The sequence below is a fragment of the Sciurus vulgaris genome (assembly GCF_902686455.1).
Source record: "Sciurus vulgaris genome assembly, chromosome: 4".
Taxonomy (NCBI): domain Eukaryota; kingdom Metazoa; phylum Chordata; class Mammalia; order Rodentia; family Sciuridae; genus Sciurus; species Sciurus vulgaris.
Genome location: NC_136464.1, coordinates 41446532 through 41468728, shown reverse-complemented (window position 1 = coordinate 41468728; position 22197 = coordinate 41446532). Strand labels below are relative to the sequence as shown.

The 22197-nt window shown below is 34.6% G+C and overlaps 1 protein-coding gene across 4 annotated transcripts in view; it reads right to left on the bottom strand.

Moving 5' to 3' along the window:
* Window positions 1-5506: 5506 nt before the first annotated feature.
* The window catches only part of WAPL (WAPL cohesin release factor), an 88022-nt gene continuing 71331 nt past the window's right edge, over window positions 5507-22197 (bottom strand). For all 4 annotated transcript variants that reach the window (XM_079138193.1, XM_079138190.1, XM_079138192.1 and 1 more), the window contains 7 exons: window positions 19796-19971; window positions 19378-19493; window positions 18838-19002; window positions 14099-14306; window positions 12030-12118; window positions 8264-8359; window positions 5507-7803 (listed from right to left, as the gene is read on the bottom strand). In XM_079138193.1, the coding sequence (XP_078994319.1) occupies window positions 7738-7803; window positions 8264-8359; window positions 12030-12118; window positions 14099-14306; window positions 18838-19002; window positions 19378-19493; window positions 19796-19971 (916 nt within the window). In that variant the 3' untranslated portion in view covers window positions 5507-7737. The remainder of the gene's footprint in view (window positions 7804-8263; window positions 8360-12029; window positions 12119-14098; window positions 14307-18837; window positions 19003-19377; window positions 19494-19795; window positions 19972-22197) is intronic.

Sequence of the window (22197 nt, the reverse complement as noted above, 5' to 3'; positions counted from 1 at the left end):
AAATTGAGAAAAATTGATGTTAAGCCTTCTTAATTCTAAGCACTGCCTTAGATGCATTCTACAAACTTTGATGGTTTATTTTTATTTTTGATTCATTATACACAAATGGGGCACAACTTTTCATTTCTCTGGTTGTACACGAAATAAAGTCACAATGTTTGTGTAATCATACATGTACATAGTGTAATGATGTTTGTCTCATTCCATTATCTTTTCTTTTCTCCACCCCTCCCAACCCCTCATTTCCATCCTTCCCCCATTCTTCCCTTAGTCCTCTTTCCATTATGTATCATCATCCACTTATCAGAGAAAACATTTGGCCTTTGGTTTTTTGGGATTGGTTTATTTCACTTAGCATGATATTCTTCAACTCCATTCATTTACCTGCAAATGCCACAATTTTATTCTTCTTTATGACTGAATAGTAGTATTCCATTGTGCATATATACCACAATTTCTTTTTCCATTCTTCTATTGAAGAGCATCTAGGTTGGTTCCACAATCTAGCTATTGCTATAGACATTGAGTGGTTGTGTACTGTAGTGTGCTGATTTTAAGTTCTTTGGGTATAGCCAAGGAGTGGGATAGCTGGGTCAAATGATGGTTCCATTCCAAATTTTCTAAGGAATCTCCACACTGCTTTCCAGAGTGGCTGCACCAATTTGCAATCTCACCAGCAATGTATGAGTGTACCTTTTCCCCCACATCCTTGCCAACACCTATTGTTGCTTGTATTCTTGATAATAGCCATTCTAATTGGGGTGAGATGAAATCTTAGGGTAGTTTCAATTTGCATTTCTCTTATTCCTAGAGATGTTGAACATTTTTTCACATATCTGTTCATTGATTGTACATCTTCTGTGAAGTGTCTGCTCAGTTCCTAGCCCATTTATGATTGAATTATTTGTATTCTTGGTGTAAACTTTTTTAAGTAATTTATAAATTCTGGAGATTAGTGCTCTATTTGAAGTGAGCATGGTAAAGATTTTCTCCCACTCTGTAGGCTCTCTCTTCACATTGTTGATTGCTTCCATTGCCGAGAAAAAGTTTTTAAAGTCCATCCTATTTGTTGATTCTTCATTTTATTCCTTGTGCTTTGGGAGTATTGTTAAGGAACTCTTGGTCCTAAGCTGACATGATGAAGATTTGGGCCTGCTTTTTCTTCTATTTGGTGCAGGGTCTCTGGTCTAATTCCTTGGTCTTTGGTCCATTTTGAGTTGAGTTTTGTACAGGGTGAGAGATAGGGGTTTAGTTTCATCTTACTGCATATGAATTTCCAGTTTTCCCAGCACCATTTGTTGAAGAGTCTATCTTTTCTCCATTGTTTTTGGCAACTTTATCTAGTATAACTATTTATGTGAATTTGTCTCTGTGTCTTCTATTCTGTACCACTGGTCTACCTATTTTGGTGCCAATACCATGTTGTTTTTGTTACTGTTGCTCTGTAGTATATAGTTGAAGTTCTGGTATTGTGATACTTCCTGCTCCACTCTTCCTGCTAACGATTGCTTTGGCTATTCTGGGTCTCTTTTTCTTCCAAATGGATTTTATGATTGCTTGCTCTATTTCTATGAGGTAAATCATTGAGATTTTAATAAGAATTGCATTGAATCTGTATTGCACTTTTGGTAGTATGGCCATTTTGACAATATTAATTCTGCCTATCCAAGAACATGGGAGATCTTTCTATCTTCTACTGTTTTCTTTAATTTCTTTCTTTAGTGTTCTGTAGTTTTCATTGTAAAGGTCTTTCACCTCTTTTGTTAGATTCCCAGGTTTTTTTTTTTTTTTTTTTTTAAATCATTGTGAATGGGGTTATTTTCCCAATTTCTCTTTCAGAGAACTCATTATTTATGAATAGAAATGCATTAGATTTATGAGTGTTGATTTTATATCCTGCTACTTTGCTGAATTCATTTCTTAGTTCTACAAGTTTTCTGATGGCATTTTTTGGATCCAATAAATGGAGAATGTCGTTGGCAAATAGTGATAGTTTGAGTTCTTCTTTTCCTATTCGTATCCCTTTAATTTCTTTGGTCCAATTGCTCTGGCTAGTTTCAAGGATGATGTTGAATAGAAGTGTGGAAAGAGGGCATCCCTGCCTTCTTTCCAGTTTTTAGGGGGAATGCTTTCAGTTGTTCTCCACTTAGAATGATGCTGGCCATGGGCGTAGCATAGATGGCCTTTACAATGTTGAGGCCAATGTTCCTACTTTCCCTATTTTTTCTAGAATTTTGAGCATGAAGGGGTCCTATATTTTATCAAATTTTTTTTCTGCATCTATTGAAATAATTCCATGATTCTTAAGTCTGTTGATGTGGTGAATTACATTATATGTGGTGAAATCAATTTGTATTGATTTACAAATGTTGAACCAAACTTGCATCCCTGGGAATGAAACCCACTTGATAGTGGTGCACTATCTTCTTAATGTTTTTGTAATTTGCCAGAATTTTAAGAATTTTTGCAACTATGTTCATCAGGGATATTTGTCTGAAGTTTTCTTTCCTTGATATATCTTTGTCTGGTTTTGGTATCAAAGGGTGTTGTTTTATTTTTATTATCATTCAGATAAAGAATACTTTTTTCTAAACCCCATTTTCTTATTCAGCCATACGTTACTTTTAAGTGTATTAATATTTGAAAGCTGCTTTCTGTTCTATTGTTATTATGATTTACAGGTATATCCTGTATAATTTCAACAATCTGAAACATGTTTTTGAGTCTCTGATGGTCTATCTTGTGAAAATTTCATGTACATTCAAAAGACATGTTCAGTGTTATGTTCTAATAAATATCAGATTAAGGTAGTTAATACTGTCATTCAGATCTTTACTCTTAAAAAATATATCCCAATAAACTGGGAATAATATACACCTTCATCCCAGAGACTTGGGAATATGAGACAGGAAGATTCCAAATTTGGGTCCAGTGTGGGCAATTTAGTGAGACCCTGTCTCAAAAAGGTAGTTGACAATGTAGCATATGCCTGTAGTCTCAGAGACTTGGGAGGATAAGGACCCTGTCTCAAAATAAAAAATAACAAGGCTGGAAATGTAGCCCAGTGGTAAAGTGTCCCTGGATTTAATACCCAGCACTGTAAAAATAAACAAAAAATAATAAAAATATACCCATTAAGTCAACATATTATAGATATACTTGCATACCCGTGTTTATCAAGGCACAATTCCCAATAGCCAAGTTATGGAATTGGCCAAGGTACCTGTCAATGTATGAATGGATAAAGAAAATGTGATATCCACAATGGAATATTATTCAGCCTTAAAGAACCAAATCATCTCATTTGCAGGAAAATGAATGGAACTGAAGATTATGTTAGAAGAAATAAACCAGACTCAGAAAAACAGGTATCACATTTCCCCTTATGTGTGGTCTAGGGAGCAGAAAAAAGAAAAAAAACAAACAAACAAAACACAACATGAAAGTAGTAGGGAGACTACTGGAGAAGAGGAAGGGGGTGTGGAAGAGTAACAGGGGGTGGATATGATCAAAGCATTATTTACAAATGTACCAAAAAGAAACCCACTATTCTGTATACTAAAATGTACTAATAAAATCATATCCTAAAACCTGAGGTGACATTAAAATATCAAACTATGATTGTGACTATTTGTCCTCTTAATTTTTCCTAGATTCTCACAGTATTACAAAAATTCTAGTTAGGAATTAGATGTATAGATGTCATTTCTTCCTGATACCTACTCCCGTCGTGATGATATACTCTTTTAGACCTGGTAACACTCTCTTGTCTTAATGTCTACTTTGTCTGCTTACTAAACACCCCCAATTTTGGCATGATTAGTTTTTTGCATGGTTTGCCTTTCCCTTTTACTTATGTGGTATTTATATTTTAACTTATTGTGTCATCTTGGTTATTCAGTTTAACAATCTCTGTCTTTAATATGATTATTGGTAAAATTCTATTTAGTGGACATCTTTGATTTCTTTATTGAGGGAAAGCATCTTTTGCTTGTTTTGCTATTTGCTTCCTACTTTTGATTTTTTTTTTTTTTTTTTTTTTTGGTTACTCCTTTGCCCACCTTTGGTTAGTCATATACTTTTCAGTGTTCCATTTATTCCTCTGGCAGTTCTAGCTTATCTCTGCTTTACTTCTTACTGGTTGCTCTAGGGATTATGGCATCTATCTGTTATCACAACCTCCTTAGTATAATACAATAAAATCAATGAATCCTTAAACAGAATAGTTCCATTTGTCTACACAGTCTGTAATACAATTCTGAATAGACAGGTTCATGAACTAAAAACTAAGTAGTAAGTATACAAATATGATTTCCTATTTTTGCTCAAGCCAGTACATGGCATTTTGAATGTCAAAACTACACACACACATTAGATAGGAAAATAGAGGTCTGACCAAACAATTGTAGTTATTTACTGACTTCTTTGTTCAGAGATATCTATGTGAAGTTACTCATCTAAATATCCAATACAGGGGCCATTAACAGTCATGCAAACCTCTTTTGATATGTTCCTCTAATATAAGAAAAACTTAAAGGCTATGAATGAAACATTTTAATAATCACTGAAATATGCTTGATTTCCTCCTGGCTTTGTTAGTCATCATGAAGATACTGACAAGACCAATTTTGGAAACAGCAATTTTGGAGATTTGGTGCTAACATAATCAAAACCCACTAACCTCAATGATATGAGGTCATCATTGCAGGTACCCTTCCAGTCCCAGTATTCTACTCCATTGCTGACAACATTTTAACTTCCCAAGAATGGAAATAACAAAACAGTAACATGGTAAAAGCTACCATTTATTAAGACCTCACTAAATTTAGAACACTGTGCTAATTCTTCTCATGCACTTCTTTAATTTTTACAGCCAGGAGGCATGTACTGTGCCCATTTCTCCATTGAGTAAATGGGGCAAGAGTTCCAAAAATTTGCTCAAAAACAGTAACAATATCAGGGCTAGGATTCAAAATTTGTGTGTGATTTAGGTCCTTCTGTATTCACTGCCTGTATAATTAAACCCCTCTTACATGCTGTGTTTGTAAGTAAGTAGGGAGAAGTAGATGGGAACTCCCAGGAAAGATCCTTCAATCTACTTTTGTGGTTTAAACTAGTAAGAGGTGTCAAGGAATCTACCTGTAAATGCAGGAGGGCTGCGGCTGACAACTAAGAAAACGGAAAAAACTAAGCAGCAGCTATAAAACCTCAAAAGCAAACTGCAAGATTTAAAGCAATATAAGTATGCTAAGGGCCTACCTAACAAGACAACCAGAAAACCACCATCCCTAAGTAGACTAGGTTGTTAGAAGTTTACATTCTATTCAGATGAATATTTACAAGTACATAATAAAATATTTAACAAAAATGGGTTAAACTGTTTATGTGTACATTTAAAGTGGAAATTCACTCAAGAAACACTGTGTTGGCCATTAAAGCTGGCCATATCAAGTTTGAGACTTCTTTCTCCAAAATAGGCCAACAGACTTATGTTAAAGACAACATATGTATTGAAAGTAGCAATTTTATTTGAGTTAAAATTATTTACAAAAACCCAAAGACATACTTCATGAAACTGGTACAAACTATTTTTTCCTGCCGTTGGCTTTTGCTCCAAAGATCACAGCTGAGAAATACTGTATAAAATAAAAATAGGATTGGATTCAGAAAAGTACTCTACTGTTCTAATTTCCAATTGGTAGTATTTACAGAAATATTTACAATGGAAAAAAAGGTTACTTTAAAACTTTAGTTAATTTGCAAGTCAGCCTCAAGTACCCTAAAATGCAGAGTTCTCTGAGGGTTAAAAACACACAAATGCACTGCAGCTGGTGAGGTGGTATCTTCCCTCACCCCTACCCCCAACCAAAATCTGCATCTCTATCAGTGCTTGACAATTAGTTATTATTTAAAAAACAAAAAACAAAAACCTGTTAAACACTGAGGTAAATCAATTCTCAAATGATTACCAGTGTAACAGAAAAATGTATTTCACCCTGATTGATCTCACCCAAATTTTTTATATCCCTTACCATCTGCCACAAGTCATTTTTACCAAAAATCTGTTTTTATTTAAATCCAATGATTAATAAATATCAATTTATTTAAAAATAATTAAACAAAATATATCTATAACTAATTAATTTATGGATATAATTTACCAATGTTTTTAAACAGTTTGCTAAGCTAGTTTTTATACTCATGGCAAATACAATCTCAATCTTTCCCATGTTACACTGGCATACTGTGTTCTTAAAAGGTGATAGGTAAGGGGTTTGGGGTAGAAGGAAGAAAATTTGCCTGGAATGAGTTACTTCCTTATAGATTTCCCAACAATCTGCATTATCAAAAATAGGAAGACAATAGAAGGCAGCCACTGCATTAAAAAACATTACAGCTGGCACTGATACAAGAGCCCCGGTTTGTCACTTTATACAAGGAAATAACAAAGTCTAAATGGGTAAAAGTTAGACTTTTAGTTATTTTCCCCAATACACACCAAACCAATATTTTTATGGCTTCAAGTTTTACAAATCCAATGAAGAAACATGATTTAACTACCAGTACCTGAAAGGTAATTAAAAGTATTAATGAAATAGATCTATGAAAAGCCTGTTTTCAGGCCCAATTTAAAAAAAAAAAAAAAATGGTATAACCAGTGATTTGAACAATACATGAAAAATCCGCAATGCTGTTTTCCAAATGACAACTGTTCTATGAATAAAGAATCTGGATGGAAAAAGGGTCTTCTCTAAACCAGCAATTTTAAGGCTTTGCGCTTATGCAATTGATCCTGTCACTCTATAGAAAGAATATACACGTTATCTGGAAACATGAATTCAACATTGGTGTTTTAGCTTCCTTATATTTACTGTACTGAATATTAGAAAATATATCTAGAAAGCTTCCCTCAAAACGATGTTTCAAGAGCCTCCCTAGCATTAAAAGTGTAAACTACCCTGGGTTTGTCTACTTTGCTTATTCATTTAACAGGGCACATCATATAATATTCCCTCAAACTGTTGTTTTCTTGCATCTATAGCTATGACACATTATGGTATGATATTGAATATGGTATGGTCTCAAAAGTGAAAAATAGTCCAACACCCAAACCTAATCAAGAATAAAAAAATATACTATTATCCCTTGTATCTTTGGATTCCATCTAATTTTAAATATAGACAGTAGTTCAGGGAACAACAACAAAAAAATTCACAAAATTATTAAAAGCTTTATTTACGATTGGAATCATTCAACAAAAAAGCAAAAGCAAATGAGCCTGAAAAAGGAACTAAGCTGTTGTCTAGAATGTCCTCAGAACATTCGATACCTCAGTAGCTAAGCTGCCTTTGCACCTGGCTGGCATGACAACAGTGGCTCAACATACACAGCAGTTGCACTAACAGCAGCACAAATTTTCCCCTTAAAACTTGCCCAGAATAGAGCAAGAAAACAAGGGGAGGGTATAAACTCTGCCAAGTAAGTGTTTTTAAATACTGCATGGAATTGTTAACAGCCTGAACCTTTTCCCTCATTTTTGATAGTTGCAGATTGATGTAGTAACTGTCATTTAGCAAATGCAGAATGCATGACGAAGAAATCAGATGGTCTTAAAAATCCAAACATGAATGATACTGATGAATATTCTTGATATATCTTCAAGGACTTCTTTCATGACTTTTCTTTGTCTAAGGATAGCTCCAGCATTACCGAGCACCTGAAGCAAAGGTAAAGCAGCTAGCAATGTTCCAAATATTCAATCACTCTAGAGATAGACTTCTGGCCTGTTGTTCCAACAGCACACTGAAAGGAAGGGAAAGAGGTAATGGTTAATATTTAACACAACTGTAAAAGTATTAAATCAAAGTTTAATTTCTAAAGAAGTTACTAACCTGAACATTACAAGTCAAAGTACACTGAGATTACACTGTGGCTCTTTTTTTGTTTTGTTTTTCTTTTCTTTTTTTTTTTTTTTTTTTTTTAGTTGTTGATGGACAGAATGCCTTGATTTTTTATGTGATGCTAAGAATTGAACTCAGTACCTCACACATGCTAGGCAAGTGTTCTGCCACTGAGCCCAGCCCCCAAATTGTGGCTTTTATAATAGTATTTTGCCATAAAAATTGTTATCTTGAAGAAATAAAACACAGTTATTAAATTTAAGAAAGAATCCTCTTTTTCTTGCAATCGCTATGGTCATACTAGTTTTTATGTCAATGTATTAATATTTTTTTAATCCACAGACTGAAATAAAACCACTTACAGTAAGATTCATGAAGCTCAGGAATTTTTTGAGCATCTCTGTCATTATTGAGAAGTCTCCTTCTGGCAGGTATTCCCGCACAGTGGTTACATTGATCTGAGGAAACAGATTTAAAAAAAAAAAAAAAAAAATCAACTGGCAGAAAAAATGAAATTGCACCTTATCCTGTGTTGATGGTCACAGCATACATATTATTGCAAATTTCTACAAAGTGCTTGGAACACCTTGGTTATTTCCCTTTACATGTTCACTTACTCTGCTCTGGTGAGTTTGTCCATCTCCTATTCCTGCCCCCCATTCCCACCCTCAACCCCCAGGAAAGAAAGAGAAAAAGACAAAGCTGAAAAAGGCTTCAAAGAAACATTTCTGTGCATATCGACTTTTGTAAATGCACAGAGAAAGGCCTGGAATAATAAACTGTACCAAGTATGTGTGTGTGAGGTGGGAGAGGGTGTTATACTTCAGAATACACTCACGGAGTTGCTTATGAAATAAAAAAAGATCGAAGAAAAATTCTCATGCTGCATAAATGAATTATTCAGAATAGGAATTAACTAGATCTTTCCAAAATATAATCTATGACATAGAGATTCTGGGTCAATGCCAGGAGAGATTAAGGTGTTCCTCTTCATTATTAATAAGCAGCAGCCAAGTTACATATAAACAAACTTTTACAAGGAAAATACTGCATGATTTGCTTTAAAACTGTTTTATTATATTTAGAAATGCTTAATTTAAAGCTTCAGAAAGAATAAAAGGAAAAGCTTTCTGAAAAAGGACTCAACTATAATAAAGGCCACAAAAGTATGTCCTCCTAAGTCTGAGTATTCAAAATAAAGGTGGTGGTGATGGAGGGATACTTCTAAGTTGACTTTAGTTGATGGTGGCAAGGAAGGAGAGACTACATCTTATTCTAAGGAAATCTGTCACTAGCCCCTCCTTCACTTTCTTCTATTTTTCCACTAGGGTACTGAGGAAATTATAAAGCAACACAGTAGGATGAATACTGTTTCAGAAAGAACTAATTCAAACATTGCTAATGTAGGCAGTACCAATCATCCACATTCAAACTAAGCTTCTGCACCAAAAGCCATGACAGTGGTGGGCACTGTAGTGACTGGTGTCTCTGGAGGACTGTTTAGTAGAAAAGGACACCTCTACAATGCAGAATAAATTATTAGCTATTATGTTTTGGATGAAAGTCCCTCATTAATCCAAATTAATCAACCTCTATCAACAATCTAGAGAATGCAACATTTACAGTGACTGAGGCAATGGGAAAGACAGTTACAGCACTTGTTTTAAACAAAGGGTGGCAGGCACAAAAACAAAAGGCATGATATAGCATATACTATTTGGGAAATTTAAAAAGTATCCAAAGTACGATGTATTGAATTGGGGAGTAGTGAAATAGTCTTAAGTTTAGGGCCTGCTAGCAGTAAACAAAGCCATTATTCTCTTAAGGACAGCAACCTAAGGGGAACTGAAAGAGAGGAGGCTATAAGATCAACAAGTACTCCACATGAAAATAGCTCTGGTGGCAGTGTCTAAATTTCAGGAATGGAGAAAGGCAAGAGAGCTGGAAGGGCAGCAAGGAGACTGACACCAGATATAAACTGGTAGTTAGGATGGGCATCAGAAAAGGTGTGCATTCTTCTGAGTTTCCTAATACGTATGCTGTTCTTGACTACAGGCAGTATTTTCTACCTTTTCCACTTCCACATTGGGCAATCTAATTTCCTTTACATTTTGTACTATCATCTAGATTTTGGGGTTAAACTTAATGATCCTCCACGGCAACACACATATATGTGTAGGGATCCATGAATTCACAATACTATCCACGACTTAAGAACCTTTTCATTTCTTTAGAGACAAGAGAGCTACAAACAAGAATATGAATTAATATGGGAAAAAATGACCCAAGATAAATCACATGGTACTAACACAATTTAAAGTACCCTTAATTAACATGATCAAATATGAATGAATCCAGGGTATGTGCAAAACAGAATACCTAAAACTCTTCACCTCTCCCACAGTGCTAGAGACAGAATCCAGGACCTCATACAAGCTAGGCAAGCTTTCTATCACTAAGCTACATCCTCCTGATTTAAATATTATGTTGGTTGTTTTTATTTAAGACCTGCTTCTTCCTCTTTCCCTTCATTTGATATTCCTCTTTTATTTTAAAATCTTGTCACTCAAAATAAGGAAAAAGACAGCCAAGAGGAAAGGGGGATAAAGATCTTGCAAGGTATTCAAAGCCATGATGAGAATTTCGGTTGGGATACTTGAAAGCAGTGGGTGCCTGGAGGGGCCACATGGAGCTGGATGGTGTGCATTTTAGATTGCTAGCAATATAAATAATGGAAAAGATAAACAAGCAAGACTAATTAGAAAATGATATAGGACTTTAGACGAATGGATATACAAAAAGTGCAAAAAGGCAATTCAAAGGTTAAAATGAAGAAATATGAGTGGGTAGATGGACCCACACACAAAAGTCAGCATACGTGTCTCCTTAAATAAAACCATCATTTATCTTTACATTCTTTCTTCTAACCCTCTTTCTAAAAAAGAGAAGGCCTCTGTTTTCAAACAAATTTCAAATACAGATGGCCCCTGTTTTTTTCTTAAGTTAACACTCTCACTACAGATCTCTCTACTCTGTCTCCTGAATGCCCTTGTTCCTAGGGAAAAATCCTTAATCTGGCTTTGCCAATTTACCTTTCACTTAAAAATACCCACCTGTGCCCCAGTTTGAGGACACTCACAATGACTCTGACATCTCCTTCATATACTATTTTTATGCCACATCTTTGTTTTTCCTGTGGCAGCAGACTGTCCAATAGCCATAACCATCTACTCTGTGCTCAAAAGTAGTTTTAGAAGTATCTAGACATGTATTTCTCATAGGTAAATTCTGATGATCTAAATCACTCACAGTAATCCCATTTGCTTTACCAGAGACTGTTTCAGACAAAGCAAGATCCAATGCTGGCCAAGGCTGGGGAAAGTCTACTTGGTAAACGATGGGTAGAGAGGCCCTTCCAAGGGGAGAAAAATGTCTTAAAAAGAAGGGACCTCTACTGCTGAATCCTATACTATTAAACTAGATGACTCTAGCTATAGTCAGCTTGTGGCCACAAGGAGCACTTTCAGCAATGGACAAAACAACATACCAAGGACAGTAGGTAAAAGAAACAATCTGAATCCCCAAATAACCTCGTTGAGGTACTAAAATAATTTTATATACTTTGTAATGTACCTTGAAAACTGCAGCAAACATGTAAAAGTCTCTAACATTAGATGCTATCTTAATTTTCATTTAATTTCATTCATGTAAAGCTTCCTTTTTCTTAAGATTAAAAGCACCCTGACCAGTTTGTTATTCACATTATATCAACACCCCACCACCATTTTTTTTTTTTTTTTTTTAAATCTCATAACCTGATTCTGACAGGCACAGCATTCTAATAAAGCCATAAAGATCAACACTTCACTCCAAACTTTATTTGGAAAGAAATAAAGATGTCAGGAGTACAAGAAAAAGAAAACCAAGAAATTTGCTTTTTTCCTTCAATAAGGAAGAAATACAATTGTTTAAACAATACTATAATCAACCAAAAGCCTTTCTGGAATAAAGTAGATGTAACTGGAAAAAAAATTAAAGAAATAAATAACTGAATTAGGCAATGGTACAAAGTTGTCATACGGGAATCTTTATAAAGATAGATAAAAATCTTTTTAACTATTTACTTACCGGACTTTCCTGGCAGAGACACCCAAGAAGTAGAGCAGTGTAGGAGGCCACGATGCAATCCTCCATGTGTTTGCCAGCATGCTGAAGGGCTGAGAATATTTAAAAAGAGTTATAACACTGTACCAAATAATATAACACCATGTAAATCAACCATTCTGTTATTAAAAAAAAAAAAAAAATCAACAAATGGTGCTAGAATGATATTATAAATTAATAAAAATTAACTCAAAATGGCATAAAGACCCAAATATAAGAATTAAAACTGGGGCTGAGACTGTGGCTCAGTAGTACAGCACTTGCCTAGCATGTGTAAGGCACTAGTTCAAGTCTCAGCACTGCATACAAATAAATAAATAAAGGTTCGTCAACAACTAATAAAAATGTTTTTAAAAAAATTAAAACCATAACTTTCCTAGTTACAACTTTTAACAAAAGACACTATTAACAAAGTGAAAAGACACTCACAGGATGGGAGCATATAATCATGTATCTGATAAGGGCTGAGTGTTTAGAATATATAAAGAATTCTTATGACTCAGTAACAAAAAGAGAACACAACTGAAAACTGGCCAAAGGACCTGAACAGACATTTCTGAAGCAGACAAAAGGCCAACACACACAAGATGTTCCACATCATTAGATACCAGGGAACTGCAACTGAAACCTCAACAAGGTATTACTAGGTATTCCCACTAAAATGACTGAAAATATTTTTAAAGACAATTTTTGAAGGTGCAGAGAAAATGGAACCCTCATACATTGCTGATGGGAACGTAAAATGGTACGGTTACACTGGGAAACAGTTTTTAGCATTTCATTAAAATGTTTATAAATAGAGTTAACATATAACCCAAAAATTCCACTCTTATGTATATATCCAAATGAAATGAAAACATTTTTACAACAACTGTTCACAGCAGCATTTTTTTGTCTTGGTACTGAGGACTGAACCCAGGGTCACTTTACTACTGATCTACATCCCGAGTCCTTTTCATTTTTTGAGACAGGTCTTGCTAAGTTCTTGAGGCTGGTCTCAAACTTGCAATCCTCCTGCCTAAGCCTCCAGATCACAGGTGTGCCTGGGATCACAGGTGTGCGCCACCACATACCTAGGAATGGGGAATGAGGCAGGAGGATCACAAGTTTGAGAACACTGTTAAAAAAAACAAAAAACCCAAAAATGACCGGGGATGTAGCCCAGTGATGGAGTGCCTCTGAGTTCAATCCCCAGCACCACCTACAACTAAAAAAAAAATTATGTAATACATATGCCCTTTTAAAGTAAATAAGCGTTGTATTTTTTATTATATTTACAAAATTGTAGTGCTACCTAATGCCAAAACATTTTTATCAGCTCTAAAGAAACAGCATGCCCAATGGCAGCCATCAACCACCATTTCTCCCCCAACCACTGACAACCTCTAATCTACTTTGTCTCTCTGGATTTTCCTGTGTCACACATTTCATTAAAAAGAATCACAATATGTGACCTTTTGTGATATGCTTCTTTATCAGATATATGATATATCATGTTAATATCATATTTCTTATTTGTATAGTCAAATATTCTATTTTTAATGTTGTACCACATTTTGTTTATCCATTTTTCTTTTGAAAGTGGGTTCTTTTGTTTTGTTTTGTTTAACTTCCCTCCTCCCTCCCCTTTTTTGTGGTGCTGGGGATTGAACTCAGAGGCACTCTGAGGAGGATTGCAAGAAAGATCTCAGTTTAAAGTGAAGCTGATAAAAGAATCTCAAAAGTTAAAAACTGGAAAAACCATAATATTCAGCTACTACTTTTTTTTTTTTAACCAAAGAATAAAAGAGAGAGGGCCAAGGAAGGACCCATACTCTTCCCATTACTAGCCAGCCTGCCACTGACTTGTACCTTCCTCACTGCTAGGGAGAACTATCAAGCACTGAACTATCAAAGTTTATTTGGATTGAAACTGAGAGGCCCTAAAGTAATATCTAAAATTAAAATACATGTATTAAAATATATTTTGAAGGGAAAAAACCAAACTCAAACCATTACTGTCAGTTTGAATATACCACTCAAAATAAACATACCTTTATTGAGGTCAAGTTCTTCATCATCCTCTTCCTTCTTATGTTTCTCATCTGTACCATCAGTCTTTTCAGTTGACACCCACTGTATTTCTCCACTTGTTTCTTGCCACTCTCCACTCTTATCATGCTGAGTGGTAGGCGCATCTTTGATCAACTCATCTGTTTTACTTTCTGCCAGCTGGGCTGCTCGTTCTCGCTCAAGGAAAAGCTGATAAAATTATTTTTAAAAATCATTAAAAAGATATCACTGACATTTATATATCCAATATTTTGCCTTAAATAAGGGGGGAGGCTAGGGTTGTGACTCAAGTGGTAGAGCACTTGCCTAGCATGTGTGAGGCACTGGGTTCCATTCTCAGTACTACATATAAACAAATGAATAAAAAAAAAAGGTGTATCAACATCTAAAAAGAAATTAAAAAGGAGAAGAAGAAGAGGGTTTGGCTGGGCACAGTGGTGCACACCTGTAATCCCAGTGGTTCAGGAGGTTGAAGCAGGAGGATCATGAGTTCAAAGCCAGCCTCACCAAAAGTGAGGCACTAAGCAACTCAGTAAGACCCTGTCTCTAAATAAACACCAAATAGGGCTAGGTATGTGGTTCAGTGGTTGAGTGCCCCTGATTTGAACCCCTGGTACCCACCTACCCAAAAAAAGACGGTTTGGGTTGGGGATATAGCTCACTAGTAGAGGGTTTGCCTAGCATGCCCAGCCTTGGGTTCAGTCATCAGCACCACAACCAAAACACAAAAAGAAAAAAGAAAAAAAATATATATGAAGAGGGTTTGAGTGAGCTTAAATGGATTTTCCTCTACAACACATGGAAAGTCAAAATAACAAATTGCTGCTGGGATTCATTTATGTAATCTATTAATGATGCAGGTATTGTTTGCAAGAATAAAGGTCTCCATAATTTTTTCTAATTGGATAATATTTGAAAATTCAAAAAAGGGGAAGAACCCTGAATAAAACTACATAATATCAGGGGAGAAACAACATGCCCTTGTACACAGGGAAAACTATAGTAACCTGTGTACTCTGTGTTCCCTATAGTCTAAAAGGAACACTAAATTCCTTGCCATCACTTACTTTATTTTCCCTATGCTGCTTCAGTGTTGAACACACAGAAAGCATCCAATATACCTGCTGACATGATTTGGGAAATGGTCCAAGTTACTAATGAGATACTACCTGAAAATCAAATGTCAAGCAAGCCTCCAACAGCTGCTGAGTATTCAGAGAATAGGATATAAACGTCAAAAGAACACACATAAGACAATACCCTTGGAAAAATAATAGCAATTCTCAAAACTGGTCCAAGAATCCCTGCCAGTCTCTGAGACCCTATCAGGAAGACTGGAAAGTCAAAATTAAGAGGTCAGCAGACTTCCTTCATTCTCTACATATACAAAGGAATTCTGTAGAATCTATATGACATATGATTACACCATTGCTCTAGTGGTTAATATAATTTCCCCCAGATTTAATTTCTAATTTGGTAAATACAGATGGATATAATACTTGAGAATAAAATCCTGAGGAAAATCCTGCAATCAAAGAATTTGAAAAAGGAATAATGAAGTTGTAAATTACTCTGTGAAGACATAAGGAACCATTACTGGTTTTGAAAAGTCCCAAACGGGTAGCTAGTTAACAGTTAGCAAAGTCTTAGAAAAATGAAAAGGATGGTCCACTACTGTTTCTGGCCATGTGAAAAATGTCATTTACTGTAATGTGCATAAGGTATCTAGGAAATTGTTGGGACTAGCAAACTTTATTAAAATTGTCACGTCCGATGTTGGTAAAAGTATGAAGAAATAGGACTTAAACTGTTTTGAGAAGTATAAATCAAAGTGAAAGGAAGCATATGGTTGGTAGTGGTTGAGTATCAATTTTAAATGTACATACTCTGCCACAACAATTTCTAAGTCAGAAAATTACTACACACACTTAGGGAAAATATGGCTCCAGATTCAGTATACTTATTTCTGTAACAAAAGAAAACCAACAACAAAACATTTGAAAAGTGTATTGGTAGAGGATTGGTGAACTACTGAATAGTACTGCACTCATTACAAAATTTGTGAAATCTGTGTTGACATAAAAAAACTCAAGAACAGTAAGTATAGGCAAAAAAGTAGTATACACTAATCACTATGTATAGGAAGATTATATTTACTTAGAAATTACTGCACATTTGTGAATAAATATAATTTCTCCAGACACAAAAATTATAAATGATAACTTTTTAGGAAATGGATATATGCATTTTAACCTTTTTGAATGTGAATTTTAAAAAATATGTATACAAATATGTAATTTTTAATTTTTAAAATTACTTGATGAATCAATTTTTTTCAAGTAGCTGAGTGCAACTAGAAAGAAAGTTAATGTTAGTAACTAGAATTACCTAACTTGAGAATAACTGAATTAAGATCAGCGGTAGTATAAAAGGTACCAGTATGAACATGATTTTTTTCTACCACATCTTAACCATTCTCCCACAATCAAAAACAAAAACTTTGTGGACTAATTAAAAAAAATGATAAACCACAAAAGACAAAACAAAACCAGACAAGATACAGAATGATATCCTGATAAGGCATGTCTACAATACATAGAATAAAAGAGAAATACTGAGTTGGGTGTACTAAATATTCCTAGATGAACCAGACACCAAAGAAAAATTTGAAGCTATCTCTAAAACAACTTGGGATATGGGATGGCTTCTGAAAATTAACTCCTCCTATGCAAGTAAAACATATCATCTATTTCTTGAAAAACAACCACTGGGGACATTCATTATTCACTCTTGGTTCCATTTGAACCCACGTTAAATTTTAAAAGGCAGAAAACAGATTGTGGTACAATCACGATCATACAGGGGAATGCTACTTAGTAATAAAGAGGAATGAACTACTGTTTTGTGCAACAACATGGATAGACCTCAAAAGCATAAGCTTAGTGAAAAAAGTCAATCTCAAAAGGATTCTATTCATGTAACACTGAAAAAGGCAAAACCTGAAGCTAGAGAAGAGGTTACAGTTAAGTAGAAGACAGGAAGGGTAGGTAAGATGGGTAGTGGGCAGCACAAGGGAATTCTGTGGTTCCTTAATGTAATGGTGAGACTATAAATCTATACATGGAATAAAATTGCACAGAAATATATATTACACACACAAATGAGTGCAGGTTAAAAATGGTGACACCAACGCACGAAGACTTAGTTATCAGTAATGTACCAATATTAATTTCTTGGTTTTGATATTGTCCTATAGGTATATGAGATGTCACCATTAGAGGAAGCTGAGTAAAGAGTACATACTAGGATTCTTCATACTATTTTTGTAATTTCCCAGGAGACAAAAATGATTTCAAAATATAAAGTTTTGGGCTGGGGAGATAGCTCAGTCGGTAGAGTGACTGCCTTGCAAGCACAAAGCCCTGGGTTTGATCCCCAGCACCACAAAAAGAGAAAGAAAAAAAAAATTAAAAAAAAAAATAAAGTTTTAACTAACAAAAACAAACTACACTGCTATATCCCTGGCCTTAAATTACAAAGGGAAGAAATGCTTCTTTTAGCAGAAAAATAAATGTGTCATAGGGTCTATAAAAAATTTTAAGATAACTTAAGATACCAAATATTGTAACATAAAATTCAGCATTAAATAAATCCCTCAAATGATACTGAAAGACCAAAAAATAGCCTACTACAATAAATTAGTAGTACTACTGTTTACTATTACAGTTATTGGTATAGAACACAATAATTTCTCACAGGTTTCATATACTTTTGTTCTAAATAACAAAAGATAAATTTCAAGACTCCTCAAGACTGAGTATTCTGCATCTGACCAAAAAAACAAAACAAAACAAACCAGAATGAATCAAAAACTATTACCCTAGGTAAATGTATGATTACACAAATGGTATGCCTCTACTTCATGTAGAGAGAAACAAGATGTATCCCATTTGTTTACAATAAAAATGAATTAAAAAAAAAAAAAAGGCATGCAGATGACTTTTATCTGTGGTCAACACACAATTACACATAATTGAGAACAAGATAGGATAATAGAAAATGACTTTAAATGACTCAATGAAACAATCTCATCTGATTATCTTCCATGCTTAGCCATTTGCCCCTTTCCAGACCTGCTCAGAGTTTCCAGTTCTTCTATGGTCCAGCAGAGTCTAACAGAGTCCTAGGCATGGGCAGGATCAGTAAGTAAATGCTGGGGGATTTGAACTGGATGGTCAAGGATAGATTCTCAATGTGATATCAATATGCTACTTGTGATTTATAAAACAAAAGTGCCTTGTCTCTGGTGCTACTTGTGATTTATAAAACAAATGTGCCTTGTCTCTGGTTTTCTGCTAACAGTGCTTCATTTTGCTAACAATCCTTAAGGAGTGATTACTTAGTTAAGAAATGTCAGCAGAATGAAGTGGGGGTACATTCTAAATAAGTGTACCCCTTAATGACCTATAGAGAAATCATACCAGAATTTTAACTGGTTAAAAATTCTGGTTTAAAATAAAGTTTCATTCTATAAAACTATGACTCTTTAAGCATTTTTTCAGCTCTGAAAGACATTCCCTATACACAATAGCAAAGCGATGCCTCAGGAGTTCTAAACAAAAAAGGAAGACAGAAAAACAAAAAGGGGTAAAAAGTTCTAATTGATAAGAACCAGGTAGATTAAACAAAACTGCAGGTGTCAGTTTAAGTCATTGCTTACCTGTACTAAAGCCTGAACAGCATGAACTTGTCCAGCTATCCTTAAACTATCATCTCCTTCTCCACTATAGAAGGAAGAATCGAAAGAACAGGATGTTTCCATATTGACAAGACAGTGCCGATTCCGAGCACTATACTCCACTAGATTAATCAGTAGACCCAAGCCCTACAAAAAAATTTAAAAATACGTATTATCACAGTGAGAACATAAACACATACCACATACTTTAATTCCAATTAAAAACCTAATCACTGTTTTCTATCTATAAAATGGCAAAAAACAACATGTAAGATACCAGTCCTCTCAAAAAATGATTCCTTTAGCTTTTAATCACCATTTTCAGCTTTTAAAACTTTTTTTTTTTTTTACTATTAGGGTCTTTCATTAAAAAAAAGAAAAATATAAGAAGTGCATTCACTGGAAATTCATCAAAACAATTCACCATGTATTAAAAAAATGATTCTTAAACCCAAACCAAGATGAAGTTTTCATCATCAGTTAGACAAAATACTCATTTCTGAAGGAATCACTTCAACTCACCAGCACTCGAATATCAAATCTCTGCTCCTGAGGTAGGTACTTTGGAACCTGAAGCACACAGTTCATTGCTGTGCCTATAAGGCCATCCTGTTCTCCTGTTTTTGTGCTGCCCCATTCTGAATAAAGAAACAGAAATAGGGAAAAGTGTTATTGATTCCTCCTGATGACACCAAGAACTACATTTATTAAAATGAATATTAGAATTGCATGGCTATTTCTTTACTGAAATACACTTTTGATATTTCCAGGCAAAACTAATAGGCTAATTCTAAAAGTATCAACTCCTAAAAGTAGTTTACACCTGCTGAAGTAAGTCAATTACATTATGAAAATTTTAAAATTCGATACATCAAGAAAAGAAAAAAAAGGTAATAACTTGTTTTTCTATACAATCTTTCAGTGAGAAATTATTACTTACCATTATCATTAGTTAAATTGAGCAACACCCCAATGATGGCCCTCATGCAGTCCTCCACTGCTTTGCCCACATGGTTAGTTACATTTTGGTGAGGCAGAGGCTTACTATCAGCTACACATATGCTGTTTTCAGCACGGTTATATTGCTGAATCAGTTCTTCGCAATGCTGTAATGCTCTTAGGAGAAAATAAAATGTATACCATTATAGCAAAAAATGTTACACAATAAATTTCTGTCTACTTGGGCCTTAAAACTGTCGGATTATCTTTTTCGTTCCTATTCTGGAAGTTGTCTTAACTATTCAGTCATGTATCAACCAAGTCTAATATCACATTAAGCATATTTCCTTTTATATTAAAGAAAAATTAATAATTAAAAAAATAAACTTATCTAGTGAAAGTAAGTATTGATTACTTGATATACATAGAGTAAATCACTTTTTAAAACTTGATGTCATTTAAATGACATATCTCCTGGCAGTAATAAAAAAGACATGAACTATACTCTAGGATTCTCAAGCTTCTACCCAAAATAACAAGGAAATAAAATCCTTAAATAAGTCTAGTACTTCTGAAAGTTTTACTTAAATCACTAAATCCGTAATTATTTTTTAAAACTCCAATGAAGAATCAAGTAAACTCTCAGGTGATTCATTGTGTATTATATACCATATAAAACCTTTAGAGAAAATTCTACCATATTTAACTCATTCCTAGTTGCTGTTTGAAACACAGAGGAAATTTGATAAAACTCCTAATATTTTATAATATTTTGATTAACAAGGTATTCCTCATGATGTCTAACCCCAAACAATATGTTCTGATGTTTGCAGATGTTGACAGAATTATACTGTTGTTTCTGGTAACTCAACAGTTCTCAAGTAGTACTGAGCTAAATTGTGGTTTTGAAAGGAGGGGAGAGAGTACATACTATTGAACCTTTCTATGATCTCTCTGCATCTCTCCTGGTTCTGTTGAAAAGCTCACAATACCACATGAATGCTTTTTCACTAACACCCAATTCTGACCTCTACTGCCACTTCTAAGACATTTGACCCAAATTTCCTAATCACGATGAAAGAGCTGAAATCTATCAAAGTAAATACCACCTTTCCAAGGAACTTGTGAAGGCTTAAGAAGTATACCACCACCCCGCACCAGAGAGAGAGAGAGAGAGAGAGAGAGAGAGAGAGAGAGAGAGAGAGAGAGAGAGAGAGGGAGAGAGAGAGAGAGAGAGAGACAGAGAGAGAGAGAGAGAGAGAGAGAGAGAGAGAGAGAGAGAGAGAGAGGGGGGGGGGAGCGCGCACACTTCTAAAATCAAAACATGTATAGTTTTTGTCAGTTAAAAAATAATAATAATAATTTAAAAAAAAATAAAACCATCAGAAACTGATTTAACTTACAAGAATTCTCCTTGGTAAGGGAGAATAACACATGGTAACAACTGGAATGTTTATGTGCTAGGGGTACTAAATGTCATATAAAATGTATAAGACAAAAAAGAAAATAGAGGTAATTAGACATTTGAATTTGCTTTAAAATATTATAGGAGGGAAAAAATAAAAGTACAGATGGACACAACTGGTAATTACTCAAGCTAAGTAATGTGTTCAAGAGTTTACCACATTATTTTGTCTACTTAAGTTTGAAATTCTCCAAAGTAAAAGAGGTTAAAACACAGATGTATTGGAGTCAGACAGCAGTATGCCTTCCTCTGATTTGGAAATTGGACACATATTCAACAACAATAAGGAATAACAGACACTTGGAGTTAAAGATCATTTTTTCAAAGCAGAGACCTGGAGAAAGTTAACTCCCTGTGGTATTGTGGTGGCTAGGCTAAAGGCCAGAGAACTAGGGCAGAGAAATAAAAAACTAGGACAGAGATATTAAGAAGAAGCTGTTGTAATAAGAGAACCAGGACTGAAGACATACATCCACTGAGGTGAGAGCATTAGCCTAATTGTGATGAAGGGGGAGTGTGGAATGAGGAAAACGACATAAGAGATTTTGGGGAAAAGATATAAATGAAGAATAGAAAAAGAGAGCTAGGAAAGGCTGCTTACAACAAACTAAGGACTAGATGGGCTTGTAGCTCAGTGGTAGAGCACTTGCCTAGCATGTGTGAGGCACTAGAGTTAATCTTCAGCATCCCATAAAATAAATAAAATAAAGGTATTGTGTCCACATATAACAACAGCAAAAATAAAACAAAAACCTGAGGACTAATACTTAGTATTTACTAAATGATAAAAACTGTTCTGGGTCTATAAGATTAACTAATTCAATGTTAGTATACATTATACATAATTTAATACAAAAGTTTAAATTAATTTAAAATCTATACACTTATTTATGTATACACATTTGAAATATATATGTAAATATATATATGTATATAAA